General features: G+C 37.4%; 1 protein-coding gene across 8 annotated transcripts in view; it reads left to right on the plus strand.

Moving 5' to 3' along the window:
- atp8a1 (ATPase phospholipid transporting 8A1) overlaps positions 1–17,333 on the plus strand; it is a 332,891-nt gene that overhangs the window by 259,671 nt on the left and 55,887 nt on the right. For all 8 annotated transcript variants that reach the window (XM_087281952.1, XM_087281950.1, XM_087281956.1 and 5 more), the window contains 2 exons: positions 457–531; positions 7,679–7,801. In XM_087281952.1, coding sequence (XP_087138078.1) covers positions 457–531; positions 7,679–7,801 — 198 coding nt within the window. The remainder of the gene's footprint in view (positions 1–456; positions 532–7,678; positions 7,802–17,333) is intronic.

A 17,333-nucleotide genomic window follows, 5' to 3' on the forward strand; every position in this document is an offset into this window, starting at 1 on the left:
AACCTAGTGGCTGGAAGGATTGTGGCAAAGTATCATTATAAAAATAAAAAATGAATAAGCCTTTAATTTTTAATCAATTTATTCTTGCTCAAATGATTGCCTTATTTTGTATAATTATATTCTATTGATCTCTCATTCTTGATTGCTGTTCTTTATTTCATGATTTCTCGGGTTTTGTTTTTCTTTTTTCACTCCTATTTAGTATCATACCCCATTTTAAAGAGACCACAGGGAAGGGAGGTAGCTGAAGTTTTATTAACTCATTTCAAATAACTGATTTGTTTTATCTTTGCCATGATGACAGTAAATAATATTTGACTAGATATTTTTCAAGACACTTCTATACAGCTTGGTTTATTTAAACTTGTGTATTATTTATTTTTTCTTAATAGAGTAAAGTCCATAAACCTTCACACGGCAAGTCATTTACAGTTGCGTTTTGTTTTTGTCTTTCAGATCTGGTTTGCATTCGTGAACGGTTTCTCTGGTCAGATTCTGTTCGAGCGCTGGTGCATCGGCCTCTACAATGTGGTAAGACTTCCATAAACGTGCTTGTGTTGACACGTGTGTGTGATTTACTCTCCCCTCGTCAATACTGTGAGAGTGAATGTGTTAAACGCCTCCCCTGTCGCGCTCAGGACAGAAACTCATTAGCCAGACGACTCCTTTACTGCGCCATCCTGAAAAATCTCCCTCTTATTTATGAGCGCTTGTCAAGTCCATATTCCCCGCGTGCCCAGAACTATGTCCTGAATGTGCTGCAACAACAGCCGCTCGTGCCCCAAAGAGCTGCGTTAAACAGGTCAGCGGTGGACCATAAAGGAACAGGTTGAATCCAGACACATTTCAGCTACGTTTACACTGGTGTATACTGTTGATGAAAACGATCTTCATCCATGCTGGTATTTCCATTACATTATTTCAGATATTCATCTACAGATCATGACTGAAAATAGCATGTCCGAATCGAATATTCTAATACGAAACTGTGGTCTACACTCACCGGCCACTTTATAAGGTACACCTTTCTAGTGCCGGGTTGGACCCCCCTTTTGCCTTCAGAACTGCTTAAATCCTCCGTGGCATAGATTCTACAAGGCACTGGAAATATTCCTCGGATATTTTGGTCTATTTTGACTTGATAGCATCACACAATTGCACTGCGCATGATGCGAATCTCCCGCTCCACCACATCCCAAAGGTGCTCTTTTGGATTGATATCTGGTGACTGTGGAGGCCATTTGAGTACAGTGAACTCATTGTCATGTTCAAGAAACCAGTCTAAGATGATTCACGCTTTATGACATGGCGCTTTATCCTGCTGGAAGTAGCTATCAGAAGATGGGTACACTGTGGTGATAAAGGGATGGACATTAGGGTTGGGCCGATAGACAATGCCATCATCCGTCGCCGATGGCCGATAGACATCACAATGCTGAGCCGGCATCGATATCCTCCGCCCCGTCGCAGCAGCAACCCGCTCACGAAAAATACACACAGCCCTGTTTACACTAATACATCTTAGTTTTAAAATGAAATTTTAGAACGAAAACGACCCAAGTCCACACTGACGTTTCTCCTAGCATTTCTGAAAAGATTCAATTCAATTCAGCTTTATTTGTATAGCGCTTTTACAATGTAGATTGTGTCAAAGCAGCTTCACATAAATGGTCATAGTAACTGGAACAGTGTGGTTCAGTTTTTAGTGTTTAAGTTCAGTTCAGTTTAGCTCAGTTCAGTGTGATTTGAAATCATTACTGAGAGTCCAAACACTGAAGAGCAAATTCATCGATGCGTAGCTCTACCAATCCTGAACCATGCGAGCCAGTGGCGACAGCGGAGAGGGAAAAAAAAACTTCACCTGATAGGAGTGAAGAAAAAAAACTATGAGAGAGCCAGACTCAGTTGGGCACGACCATTTTAATTTCTCCGCTGGCCAAACGTCTTGTACAGAGCTTCAGTCACCGTGGTGGAGGCTGGAAGATGGCCTCAGCGAAGACTCGTCTGTCCCTGGAGCGTCGCTGGAATCAGACTCATGTTCTCCACAAAAGATCTCCTTCCACACTATACCGCTAAAAACGCACATCATGTGACCACACACACACACACTCACGCACACAGTCATGCTCTGCAGCATATGCATGCATCTGAGCTCTGAGTCCCCAGTAAGCAGCGCACATCGGACAGTTTATGAAGGATGTACCACTGGATTGCGTCTCATCATAGTTGTTAAATGTGATATTTAATTCATCTTGTCTATACCTATCCAATCTATCAGGTAACGTGTCACAGCTTCAGTACACTGCTTTAAATGTTTGCTTTCACGCTTGTACTACTTGAAAACCTCAGATACTGTTGTTTGTGCACCTTTTTTACCAACCAAGTTTGTCACCGCCATTATTTTTATTTTATTTTATTTTATTTTTTTTTTATTACAATATGCAAAAATCATACAAATACAAGAAAACATCAACAGATAACAAATACAAAGCAACAAAACAAAAACAAAACAAAAACATCAACAATATAGTCCGGTACTAATATGTGGGTGAGAGTGTGTGTATGCATGTAAAGGTAACTTGGTGGACAGGTCAGGGTACATACATTAGGAACAATAACAGTCAATAAATGAAGCAAGTGTCACAGATATAGATAAAACATATAGAAAGAAACCAGTCAGAGGTAGGGAGTAACAACAATGCTTATTAATGTATGATAGTAAATATGAGAGTAAAAAGAGAGAAAGGACAACAGTAATAACTGACAACAATAATAATAAATCACAAGTGCTACACCAACTACTACTACAGAAAGTTACTTATATTACAACTACTACTGCTTCTACTACAGCCAAAACCACGACTACTACTACTAAAGTGTCTACTTGTCACCGCCATTATAACGACACAGATCACTTTGCCTATTCATGCCAGAGTCCTGCTGAAAAAGTGATTGACAGGTGGTAAACTTATCTTTATTTATTTATGATTTGATTATGGGTAAAACAAAGACTATGCAGGTCAGGTAGTTAAAACGGTAGGCTATAAATAATTCATTTGTCATGAATTAATTAATTATTATAATTAATTCACTGCCGCCTACGACGATGATGCCATCGTCCATTATGATGTTTCACATTAGACATTGTACGATGCCAAATTGGTCAACATCACCAAACCCTACTGGACATGGACAGCAATAATACTCAAGTAGGCTGGGCCCAAACTATGCCAAGAAAATATCCCCCACACCATTACACCACCAGCAGCAGCCTGAACCATTGATACAATGCAGGATGGATCCATGCTTTCATGTTGTTGACACCAAATTCTGACCCTACCATCTGAATGCCACAGTAGAAATTGAGACTCATCAGACCAGGAAAAGTTTTTCCAATCATCTATTGTCCAATTTTGGTGAGCCTGTGTGAATTGTAGCCTCAGTTTCCTGTTCTTAGCTGACAGGAGTGGCACCTGGTGTGGTCTTCTGCTGCTTTAGCCCATCCGCCTCAAGGTTGGATGTGTTGTGCGCTCAGAGATGCTCTTCTTCAGACCTCGGTTGTAAGGAGTCTCGGTTGTCAACGAGAGTTGCTGTTGCCTTTCTTTCAGCTGGAACCAGTCTGGCCAATCTCCTCTGACCTCTGGCAACAGCAAGGCATTTGTGCCCACAGAACTGCCGCACACTGGATATTTTCCCTTTTTAGACCATTCTCTGTAAACCTTAGAGATGATTGTGCGTGAAAATCCCAGTAGAGCAGCAGTTTCTGAAATACTCAGACCAACCGGTCTGGCACCAGCTCAGTTTCATTTCGTTCTTCCTAATTTTAGTTAATTTGTTTGTTCTTTCGTTAAAAGAATACATGGGCGTAGATGCCATTGTAATTATTTTTATGGTTGAATTTGAGTCAGACTGGGCGTTTGCCAATTACAGTCTAGAGAGTTTAGTGAACATGTTTTTAACACTTAACAAAAAAAAAAATGATCTGGGTTTAGTTCACTTCTCCATGCCTCCATCTCTGAATTAAACGCCAGCTTTACTACATCCAATCAATTCGCAGTGGACAAAACAAGCCACACCTCCTGTTTGCTCACTTAATATCTGTTTTTCTCCGAATTGCGTCACTTTAATAAATGGTTGCAGTTTCCGGTTTAAGCAGACTTTAGCTAAAAGTGCTCTGGCTGGAGTACACTTTTTCCACTTTTGCATTAACAATCAGACATATGTAAATGAGTTAATCACCTGACTCACTGATCGACTTGAGAAATTGGCATTTATGATTCACCAAAGAGCAAAATCAGCAGTGTGTGATGGGTCATTGGCATTACCCGGCCCAGCAGATCCTCTTCTCTATCTGAGAGCAGAGAAATTCCTCAACAGGCCTGAATGGAGGAGCCCAGCGGAGCATGTCAAGCAGCTGGACCACAGAGAGACACTCACGGCTGACCCATAATACCACCCGTCTCGCTTTCAACAGCTGCTGCGTGGAGAAACAGTGGAGCAGTGCAGGAATGAGAGATCAGGGGATCTGCTAACAGGCTGCAGGCTCACTGGCAGATGTGCATTTGGACTCATTTATGCACATGCAGAGAGAGAGAGTGCAAATATGATAAATGCAGAAACTTACATGCTCCTTGAGCTTCTGCAGCAAGCACACTGACTAAAAAGGCAGAGGGAGAAAGTGTCTTTGTGTAGTACATAGCATGGGATTTCCTTCTTACATTTTGATTTAATATCAAATTTTTGTTATTATTTAAGCTTTTTTAAGGGAATTTTTTTGTTTGTGTACGACAACAAAAAAACTACATTTGAAGCTTTTTGCTTTTTCAGTGCAAAATTCATTCATTTATTTTCCTTCGGCTTGGTCCACTATTTATCAGGGCTCAACACAACGTAATGAACCGTCAACTATTTCAACATATGTTTTTTACACAGCGAATACCCTTCCAGCAGCAACCAAGTACTGGGAAACATCCATACAATACGGCCAATTTTGTTTACCCAATTCATCTGTAGTGCATGTCTTTGGACTGTGGAGGAAACCCACCCCAACTCCACAGAGAAATAACCCAGCCAGGACTCGAACCAGCAACCTTCTTGCTGTGAGGCAACGGTGCTAACCACTGAGCCACTTTGCTGCCCTTAGTGCAAATGATGTCATGTCATTGTATTAAAGGTAGGCAAATGTTTAGTGAAAATACTTGATTGGTAAATATTTTATAATAATAATAAATAAAATATTTGGTCACACTTTATTTTGATGGTCTGTCTGTTGAACATAAGTTACATTGCATCTAAATGCAAACTCTCATTAGATTATAAGTAGACTGTTAGTTTGGGGTTAGTGTAAGTTGACGTATATAGTCATCTTATAGTCAGTTAAATGTCTGTTGAAGGAGCAGTATCAGCAGATATTAAGCAGACAGTCTATTAATACTAAATGGACCATCAAAATAAAGTGTTACCTAATTTTTTAAATAAAAAAATCAAGTGTTGAAACTAAGTCTAAAAAGAAGGTCTAAAAGTCTGAAAAACTATTAGTGAAAGTGCTTCTCTTTTGAACTTTTTTTGTTAATTTACTGCAGTTTATTTTAATTACAAATACTTAAGGCTGGGCGATTTTTTTTCGATTAATTCGAATTTTAGTTTTGACGACGATTTTATTTTATATTAAATCGCGTTTTTTTTTTTTTTTTTAAATATATATATTTAATACATTATAATGACACTAATGCGCTTTGGTTCACTCTCTGTATGAAGCAGGAAGCACACCAGAAGCGCCATCTGATTAGTTTCATGTTAAATATCATGCAAATGAGTGCGTTTGGTGTGTGATAGTTTAAATGGCGCTTCTGGTGTACGACCTGCTTGACTGCCTGTTAAAGCTTGAAGTCATGTAGGATTTTACTTGTTTCATTAGTCTGAGTCACGTCTGGATTGTCAAGACATATTCCCTCATCAAATCGATAAACTCAATCTCAACATGTAGGACTTAAAACCCTGCCATGTGAAAAACCGCGTTGATCTTTTGGTTTGAACACGAGCAGAGGCGAGGGCCTGTTGCAGTGAAAATGAAAGTACCCGCCCCCATGACGTCATTTAGCGGACCTAGTTGAAAACCAGACTGATCAGGCAGCATAATACAGAGTGGAGCAAAGCGCATCATTGTATTTAAAAGGGGGAAAAAAGAAAAATAGATTAAATACACATCTGGTGCTTTTATTTGCTCCTGCTATACGTCCACAACTTCACACATTGGGTTAAATTAGGCTTTACAGTTTCCATGTTCAGTCCTTTTCTTCCACTGTATCTTTTTAAGAAAAAGGCAGCAGCTTTACAACCTGACATTCAATCAGAAGACAATCAAAGCCGAGCTGACAGCCAATTTTCCTAGGCTCAGCAAAACTTGCAAAAAATACCTCTGTATTCCTGCAACTGCAATATTTACACAAATATTTTTGATTCAAATCTTCTGCAACGATATTTAACTCGTGAATTTGTTTTACATTTATTTACACCTTGACCGATTTTTGTATGACATGGCCATTAAAAATACAATGTTCCTTAACCAGATGGTTTTTCAAGTTACTTTTAAAGAGAATGTTACTTAAGTCATGTTGTTGTAATGTTTTGAGAAGACTAGTAAAACAATAAAAAAAAATCTAAATCGTGAATCGGTCAAACTTTATAAATAACCTAGATTTTTTTATTTTTTTGCCAAATCGCCCAGCCCTACAAATACTATTATGTGAATAACTAATACAGGAAGCAAAATATAATGCAGTTAATCAAATCATAGTAGTGGGCCCAAAAACGTACTTCATAGATATACAGGTAAAAAACATATTAGCCCACCTCTAACATTTTATTTGTTCCTCAAATATGTTTGTTTAACAGACCAAGGAAATGTTTCATTAAACAATAAACATATGATATTATTATAATATAAAATGTAATGTACGGTCGTGGCAAAGACTAAATGAATTTGTTAGTAGAAAGTATTTTTTTTAAATATTATGTAATAATATGTTAATATAATCTCTCCATTTAAAAATCACTTGGGGAAATCATCTGCAGCTTCTCCACGATAGACTTCCAGCGTTCTCCAGCCTCTGACACCTAGACTGCAGCTCTCAGCAAGTTTAGCCAGAGAGAAATGGTCATGCCCAGCTGAGCCTGGTTTCTCTCAAGGTTTTCATTCTCTTTACTTTAGTCAATTGATGAAGTTTTGTTCATCGTCACTGTCGCCACTGGCTTGCTTGGTTTTGGGACTTGTGGAGCTGCGCATCGATGGATTTGCTCTACAGTGTTTGGACTTTCAGCAGCGAAAATTAAACCACACTGAACTAAACTTCAACTCTGAAAACTGGACTGACAGTTTAGATTTACCAGAACTTCTATATTAAGCTGCTTTGGCACAATCTACATTGTAAAAGCGCTATAGAAATAAAGATGAATTGAATTTAAAAAAGTTTAAAAATACTTGGCTGAAAAAATCACAGGAGGGTGTAATCATTTTATTTGCAACTATATTATGTGTTCAACTGAAGAATCCAATTATATTTGTAGTGTTATATTTGTGCTGTTGTTAATCTTAAATCCTGTTTCTTGTTATATTTTCATATCCCTGCTTTATTCATAACAGATTAGTCTTATATTTTGTTATTTGTGTGTTTATCAGATCTTCACAGCTTTGCCTCCTCTGACTCTGGGCATCTTCGAGCGCTCCTGCAGGAAAGAGAACATGCTAAAATACCCTGAACTCTACAAAACCTCCCAGAATGCAATGGGATTCAACACCAAGGTAAATACACTGGAGCAAGTTTTTGGAGAATGATGCAAATACCAGATGATGAATCATTTATTTATGATTCTGATGCTAAAAGAATCCATTGTGGATGCATAATAAACTCGTGATTTAGTGGATGTCTCTTAATGATGATGATGAGTCGGGTCACGCTGTGTTCAGTTCACTGACCTGTGATTGGTGAACAGTTTGGCACTCTGTCTAAAAACCCACTAAACAAACAGATCCTGTTACGAGTCTCCACAGCGTAAAAAAGCAGGTCAACAGCAGGAGCTTGTTGGTTTAGCCGTCCATTAAACTGTCCTCCTCTGTCAGCTTTTCTGCTTATCTGAGATGTCTTTGAGTGTTCATCTCCCTTTTAAAAGCTTGTAAACTCTTTCACGCCAGGACAAGCCTGAAGAATTGACCACATTATCGTAATGTTTACATACACTCATATAGTCTTTCACAATTATGAACTGTAATGTTGGAGTGTGTGTTTTAAAAATAAAAAAAATGAATTTTCGTACTAAAAGCCCTATCATACACTCGGCTCACGATGTGTTTGGTGTGATTTGTTGCTATTTTCACACCAGCACAACCCTAATTTTCACATTTTGCACCACATTGTTAAAATAGCAAATCCATTTGGGCCACTTTGTGGGCTCATGAGAGTGCCGGTCTAGAATTGTTGGCGTGTTGCTATTTTGAAGAACTGAAATAGATCTTGCCACTGTCCAATTGAGAACTGGTCTAAAGTCCAGCGCAGAGCACATTAGTTATGTGCTTATGTGGGTCCAAACGTTAACACGTTGTTCAATACACACAGGATGTGCTGCAATACACAAATATCTTTACAAATTAAAAAAATTAAAGGATTAAAATGTTGCAAAAATGATCATTTTCTACATAAATATAAAAACCAATGCCTCCATGCCTTCTTCATCTAAGGAGGCTTTTTCAGTTTAATCATGACTATTTGCATTTGTATATTGTTATTATTATTATTAGCAGTATTATTTACAGGGTGGTTGATGACTCTTAAAAAGTCTTAATGTCTTAAATATCAAAAAACTAATTTTAGGCCTTAAGAAAGTCTTAAATTAACTGAAATATTGTGTTTTAGGTTTTAAATCATTTTAAACAGGTCTTAATTTTGCTTTGTCCAAGTAAAGCTATACTTAATTGGACCACAAACCTTTTTTATTGCAAAGAGATACAATTCACAACAGCTGTTAGACATTTTTACAGCAAATTGAACAAACTAAAGTCCTAAATTTGGGGGGAAAAAAACAATTACATGTTTTCTTATGATAATACCAGGCCAATAGAAAAAATCTTAACCCTGCACAAATTTATAATTGAATTCTTAATGGTCTTAAAAGGGTCTTTAAAAAAGTCTTCAATTTGAATTGATGAAACCTGCAGAAATCCTGTATTTATTATATGCATATTTATATTTGTTTTAATAAAAACAAGTTTAGATTTGTCTACGTGTCGGGTTTTGGAGATGTCTGCATCACCCTGTGGGGCACAAGAACAGGACGTGTGTTTGCACATAACTCCATTTTGACCATACTTCATTATTATTGTTCATTCATTCATTTGCTGTAAATTAGAACTGAATTTAGAAATAGTTTTGAAACAAATCTTTGCACTTAACAAACTAAATTAAATATGTAGGCTAATGAATGTTTTCATTGCAGTGCGTACAACACTGTTTCCTTATCCAATAAAGTAAAGGAGTAAAAGTAAAGTAAAGAGGCCGAATGGAGGAGGCTCGTTCTTTATCCTCATGTTGCAGATGGTCTGTTTAAGTGTTTTCTCACTGGTAAAGCATTCAGTTTTTCCATTTACAAAATCCCCATGTAAGTAGCAAATGTGCCATGGCTTGACACAACTGACTCTTAAAGAGAATGAATATGAGACTCTGAATGGTTTAATGCATGTTATGCTCAAAACACACACATAACTCATTAAGAGAATAACTCTGTTAGACCATGCGCTGGGGCGCAAAGAGTATTTTTCTTTCCTTAAAATAGCAAAAGTGGATTCAGACACACCCTTAATGTGTTTGCACCATGTGCTTTAGATTTTGCGCCTTGATCGTTAACATAGAGCTGTTAGTTTTTGTCTTGCTTCTAGTCCAATTATTTTAAAATTCTTAAATCAAGAAGCGTTTTCTAGACAAGTAAAAAATACTGTCTTGTTTTTACAGATTAGTACAGATTTTTACAAAATTAGGTGTTTTTTTTCTGTCTAAAATTAGCTAAATCTTATTTCAAAGCAAAAACAAGATTAGTTTGCTTGTTTTAGGGGAAAACTCCCTTAATTTGTAACTAATATCTCTGAAAACAGGACAATATTTTTTACTAGTGCTTGCTTGATTTAAGAATATTTAGATATTTGCATTGGAAACAGGAGAAAAACTCAAGAAAAGCATTTTTTGCAGTGTGTTAGTGTGTGTGCGCCTAATATTTTTTACATTGTGGGGACTAAATACCCCTAAAAATATAGCAATACCAGTCAATTTTGATCTAGTGGGGACATTTTTGGTCTTACAAAAAAAACACACTTATAAATCACAAATAATTAAGTATTTTAAAATGTAAAAATGCTAATTATTACCTGTTATGTTTGAGTTTTGGCGTATGGGTAGGGGATTGGATATACAGCCTGTAAAGTATAAAGTACATTACATCTGAGGGAAGTCCCCATTGAGACAGCTCTGCGGGTCTGTGTGTGTCCGAGTGTGTGTGAGCTTGCTGGCTCTGCGTCTGTGTGTTAATAAAGCTGTCTGGTGTCTGCGCTGGTGTCTCTGTGCTTCACAAGCGTGGAGACTCATTTAGCAGTCACTGACACGCATCACAGAAAACAGCAGACCTGGGGTCAGGAGAGAAAGATTCACTGGCCGTTTCTAACACACAAAAAAAATAAAGCTTTGATGCAAATAAAGCTTTAATGCGGAAGACTATAATGTGCAATCAGGCAATCAATGCACGGAAAGAGAGAAATACAGTAGGTTCATGTTGGGGAAAAGAAAGAATTGTATATATGATGTAATTGGATATAGTGGAATAATGACTACAGGAGACTCGCCTGGAAAACAGAATCTAAGGAAAGACATTTAAAGGGAAAGTATCTGTGGAATAATGTTGTCTGACTTCAGAACCAGATGTTATATTCAGTCAGAGTCTGTTTTACTAAAGTTACAGTTGTCTACATACAGCAATACTACAGTATTTACTACAGTGTTTATTACAGTTTATCTACAGTATGCTGTAGCATTTATTAACAAAGAGATGTAAATACTGTAATATATACACAGTATAATGTGCTTTACAATAGTGCAGTTTAGAAAGACTACAGTATTTACTAATAATTGACTAATATACAACCCCAAATCAGAAAAGGTTGGCACAGTATGAAAAACTTTTAAAAAAGGAAGTAGTGATTTCCAAATTTACTTTGACTTTTAAAATATTTCATGTTTTTTCTGGTCAATTTCATTTCGTTTGTAAATGTAAAGTAATGTAATGTAATGTGTATTTATAGCGCATTTATTGTGTATGGCTATACACCCAAAGCGCTTCATAATTATTAGAAGGGTCTCTCCACACCACCACCAGTGTGCAGCGTTCACTTTGATGATGTGACGGCAGCCACAGAACAACGACGCCTATACGCATGCCACACACCAGCTATAGGTAGTGTGGAGAGACAGTGATAAAGCCAATTTGGTTGATGGGGATGTTTGGGAGGCCATGAATTGTAAGGGCCGATGGAAGGTATTTGGCCAGGGGTTACACCCCTACTCTTTACGAGAAGTGCCATGGGAATTTTAATGACCACAGAGAGTCACAACCTCAGTTTGACGTCTCATCCGAAAGACGGCGCCCACTGACAGCATAGTGTCCCCTTCAATTTACTGAGGAATTAGGACTCACACAGACCGCAGATTGAGCGCCCCCTGCTGGCTTCTCTAACACCACTTCCAACAGCAACCCAGTTTTTCCATGTGGTCTCCCATCCAGGTACTGACCAGGCTCAGCCCTGCTTAGCTTCAGTGAGTAACCAGTCTTGAGCTGCAGGGTGATATGGCTGTGTAAATATACATCCCTTCCTGTCACATTCCAAAAAAAGTTAGGACAGGAGCAATTTAGGGATAGCAATCAGTTAAATTGGTTATAAAGACAGACCTCCTGTTTTTTCACGATTCGTTTTTGTAATTTTCTTTTGAAAAAAAAAAGACTAATTTTGTGGTGGTAATTCCTAGAAATTTGCTAAAAAAAATTATGTATGTATATATCTATATCTATACATGTGTGTGTATATGTATGTGTATGTGTATGTATATATATATATATGTGTGTGTGTGTGTGTGTGTGTGTGTGTGTGTGTGTGTGTGTGTGTGTGTGTGTGTGTGTGTATATAATTTGCTTACCATATTAAGTTGCCTACTATGTTGAGTGTGCAATCTGACACAATGACACATCATAAAAATAAAGCTCCTTTATTTTTGTCTCTTGTCAAGACAAGATCTAAAACGGATCTAAACTGATAGAGAATTAGCCAAAGGAAGTTTGTATAACTCATATTTTTATGCACAATCTTACCTTCTCTCAGATTTCACTTCCCTGAGCATCTAACATGTACCTCACTCAGGACATGCATTAAGGCTTCCCCTACCGTAATACCCCTAAAACACGGACTGCCGTAAAACTTGTCAAAGGCAGGAAATCGTTTTCTCTTATTAACTGCAGGAAAAGAGTTAAACGAAAACATTTATCGTTTGATGCACACCAGCCATACAGGTAAAGCACAAATAATCTCCTTCAGTTCAGTGATGCCCAGCAGCCATCATCCTTGAACCAATCTCCATCTTTGTAAACTGCTTGCTGTTCTGTCTGTTCTATTGCTCCGTTTGTTAGATGTTTCCCACTTTCTTTTGCAGACTGCAGCATGTCAAATGCACAAAACATCCAATTCCTGCCACAGCTTATCTAACCCCATCTTTGCTTTGACTTCACGTATAAATAACTCGCACTTCAACTGCGTCTGCTTACCGCACAGACTGCAAACAATTCCAATCCCCTTCCCTGTGATGTAATAATATTGAGGTTACAGATGAGACATTATTTTTCTAGTGACACTCAAATACATCTCGTGCGCTCAGTATGCAACGTCTATATGTCATGTAAACTATAAATAAATTGCAGACTGAAATAAATATAATTTGATTGTATGGTTTGGAACTGGATGTTTTATGCGATTTATTTACATTTTTTGCAATTATTTTGCATTTAATTAAGGATTTAGCTGGGTCGAAAAAGTTAGTGACTTTTTGTTGATTTTGCTTTGCATTCAGCAATCGCCGAATTGTGAGAAACTAGCGGATCTGTATAGAGATTTATATGTATAGAGGAGACATCTTTTCCAAGGACGCCCATGCATATTTTAACAAGACAATGCAAGACCAAATTCTGCAGACATTGCAAAGTCCTGGCTGTGGAGGAAGAGGATACAGGTACTTGACTGGCCTGTCTGCAGTCCCGACCTGTCTCCGATAGAGAATATGTGGCGCATTTGGAAGCACAAAAATGCGACAGCCGACCTAAAGACAAAATTACAGCTGAAACACTTCATCACTTGGTGTCTTTAGCCACAAAACATCTTTTAAGTGTTGTGAAAAGGAATGGCAACATTACATAGTGGTAAATGCTTTACTGTTCCAACATTTTTTTTTTTTTTTTTTTTTTTTTTTTAATCTTTAAAAAAAAATCTTTAAATGTTTTTTTAAGTCTTGCAAGAACCGGAATTGAAATCAATTACACATTAAATAACACTTGTTGTATTGTTGGGTCTGAAATACGATTCAAAGTAAATTTAGAATTCAATTTCTTTTTTATTTGCGTTGTCCATACTGTCCCAACTTTTTCTGATTTTGGTTTTGGGTTGTAGTATTTGTTATGTATTAGATCAGGAAGAAACTTTAGGAGTGCAATTTACCCACCATGTCTCTCTTCACGTTTACTCGCATCGCTCTGACACTGAAGTCTCTTTAATAACAGCGAAGCCCCCCCACAGACCCCTGGATGGTTTCTTTCTTTCTTTCTGTTCCTTACGGGCTTTATTTGTAGCCCAACAGAGCTGGAGAAGACTGATTAGAGCGTCTGGCAATAGTCGGCGCAAAATAAAGTTTATCCTTTCATGCTAGTTTAAGCAATTAAGCTGTCACACAGAATGCAGATCTCGGCTTCAGACAACACAGACGGCCATTCACACCTCCATTCTTAGCAACCTGCTTAGAAACACAGGAGTTCGTGGCTGCACTGCGCCAAATGATTCTGAACATTTATTGATTTCATTAGACTGTGTGTGTAAAGCACCATGCGATGTTGAAAACTAGTTCAATTCCTATTGCTTTGTTTTGTTTTGGGTTGTTGCCAATGCATTGCCATGTGGTTGCTAAGATGTTCAAAGTATTTTAGTATGTCTCTATGTGGTTGTTTGGATGTTCTGGACAGTTGCTAGGTTGGTGGAAGCCAATACACACTGTAAAAAATGTTGCGTTTCACACAGTCGATTTGCATTAGGACAACATGGAGTTAAGTTAACTTTCTGTGGGGTTTAACATAAAAGAATGAAGTTGTCCCCCAAAAAACTCAAGAATTGAGTTGTTTTAGCTCACTTTAAGTAAATATTTAAAAAAAAGGAAACTTTTTATGTACTGTACCGACATTTACTGTTGTTTGTCAGTATGTCACATCTATTGAAATATAATGGGGTGGCTCATTGGTTAGAACTGTCGCCTCACAGCAAGAAGGTTGCTGGTTCGAGTCTTAGCTGGGCCAGTTGGCATTTCTGTGTGGAGTTTGCATGTTCTCCCCGTGTTGGCGTGGCTTTCCTCCTGGTGCACCAGTTTTCCCTACAGTCAAAAGACATGCGGTGTAGATGAATTGGATAAACTAAATTGGCCGTCGTGTGTGTGAATGTGAGAGTGTATGAGTGTTTCCCAGTACTGGGTCGCGGCTAGAATAGCATCCGCTGCGGAAAACATGCTGGAATAGTTGGCGGTTCATTATGCTGTGGCAACCGCTGATGAATAAGGGACTAAGCCGAAGGTAAATGAATGAAATGTAATGATTTTCCTTGAGATGAACTGATGTTTTGTCTGCTATACTGTTAAAAGAGCTTAAGAGCTGCTCCTCAGCTTTGGAATTCACTTCCTCCTGATCTCCGTAATTTAGACTTTCTCATTTTGAATCCAAACTCAAAACACATCTGTTTAGAACAGCTTATTCTCTTTAACCCGACTGCACTTTTAAAGTTTGTATTGTATTCTATTGTTTTTATTGTGTTTTTATTTGAACTGATTGTTCTAGCTGTCCTGTACGGCAAAGAGCTTAGAATGACCAAAAGGCATCACTCAATAGAATGTTCCATTGCAACAGCCCCGGTTTCCGCCATTTTGGAGTGAAAGCGGTCGGCTGTCCATTGGATCTGTCGCGATGGCAAGCAGCTGCTTTGTTTTTTGTTTATATATTTAAAAAGCCTATTAAAGCTGAGATACAACCTGAAATACGACAATACAACACTTACTCTCACAATCATCTGCACTTTTAATAGTTTATTTTACAGACTTATAATATGCTGTTGTTCTGTTGGAATTTTCGTTCCAAAATGGCCGCTCCGCTGTCTAGTGGCTCTTTCCCGAATTGCACTAGAGTGTCGCCTCTTGGTGATTCTATGCTCTTTGTGTACGATGACCTTGAGTTTCATGAAATGCACCCTTAAATAAAATGCATCATTATTATTATTAATTGGAATCGTTAGTCCGTGAGGACTTTGTGAAATTCCTACTCTAAATATATCAAATAAATACCTGATTAGCGATATGGATTGCTAATGACGTAATTTTGACTACTTTAAATGCAGTTTTTTTTTCAATATTTAGATTTTTGCTGCTTGTTTGATCCACTCATTTAAAATGAGCAGCAATAACACCACTCTTGAGTTTTTTTGGGGACAACTGAATTGTTTTATGTTCAATTTACTTGTTTTATTTATTAAGTTGTATTGGGACAACATGAATGAACTGTGTGGAACATTTGTATTTTTTATAGAGTACCAACCAAATATGGTCCTATCCAAACAAACCATACGTTAAAAGAAACCTTATTTATTTAGTTTTCAGATCATGTAGAAATGTGAATTTGGATAAATTTCAACTGCTTTTGTGGTCCAAGTCCACTCAATAGATTAGCTTTTATTGCACAGTGTGGGTCAAGTAATGCAAATGTTTAATACTTGAAGTAATGCACTCCAACAAACCCTAAACCTTCAATATAAACTCAGCAAAGAGCAGTAATTTTGAGTCTGTCAGGGCTGTGTGGTGAGGATGAGCTGCTGTCTGAAGGCTCGAGTCTGGGCTTTGTTTTGCTCTGTGGATAGTGAAGGTGAGAGGGTCAGGGCACCGAGGCCGAGAGGTCATTCAGGGCCTCCGTCAAACAACACAAAACAAGACAATCTCAGGGTTTTCCTCTTCTCTCACTTCTCTGCTCATCCCTTCCCCCTTACACATCTCTGCTGCTGTTAGACAAACTGAACATCTACTTGAAAATCCAGCTTTTCTGCCAAGTGCTACATTGCAAAGTCAGATTATACATCATAAATATTTATTTCTTTCTTTGTGAGTCAGGTTGTACTGTATTTCACTTAAAGAATTTGGGGTCATTAATGTGTTTTAAGACCTTCAAATGTGTACATTTTCAGACAAGGCAATGCATTAAATGTCAGAGATAATTTTGGTAACAAGGTTCAGGTCAAAATTCCTGCTATTAACTACTGGCCTATTATTACCTGCCTATTATTAAGATATTAATTGTTCATTAGTATGATCTTATTCTTCATCGCTAATCTTACCCAAAACCTAAACCCAACTTACACCTAACAAACTGTTAATAAACAGTTAATTAGTAGTTCATTATGCTAGTTAATGTTAATGGTTTGTTAATACTTTCAAGTGTGGCCTAAACTAAAGTTACCTTAAACCCAATTTTTGTGAAATTATTGATAGTTAAACATTTGTGGACAAACGTTTGTTAACTACATTTAGCTTTTTCATTATGTCTCACACACTTTTGGTTCTGAGTTTCAAAATAAACGTTTATTACTGCAAAGTACTGCAAAGAAGAATGGGTAAGAATTCCCAAAGACAACTGTGCCAAGCTTGTGGCATCATATTCAAAAAGACTTGAGGCTGTAATTGCTGCCAAAGGTGCATTAACAAAGTATTGAGCAGAGGCTGTGAATACTTCTAATCTAATGTAAAATAACATGGTCATTATTGCATAGATAATTTTTTTTTAATTATTATTATTTGAAATAATATTAAATAATATTTTATTATTATCTTAATCTTTAAGAAATAACCCAATCCTGTGATGTGAATATTGCGGATACACACATCGTGATATCGATACTCAAATGATATATTGTTCAGCCCTATAATATAATATTAAAATAATGTGTTTGTGGCATTTTGCGA

Source organism: Danio rerio, chromosome 14 (genome assembly GCF_052040795.2).
Source record: "Danio rerio strain M-AB ecotype USA chromosome 14, GRCz13ab, whole genome shotgun sequence".
NCBI classification, from domain to species: domain Eukaryota; kingdom Metazoa; phylum Chordata; class Actinopteri; order Cypriniformes; family Danionidae; genus Danio; species Danio rerio.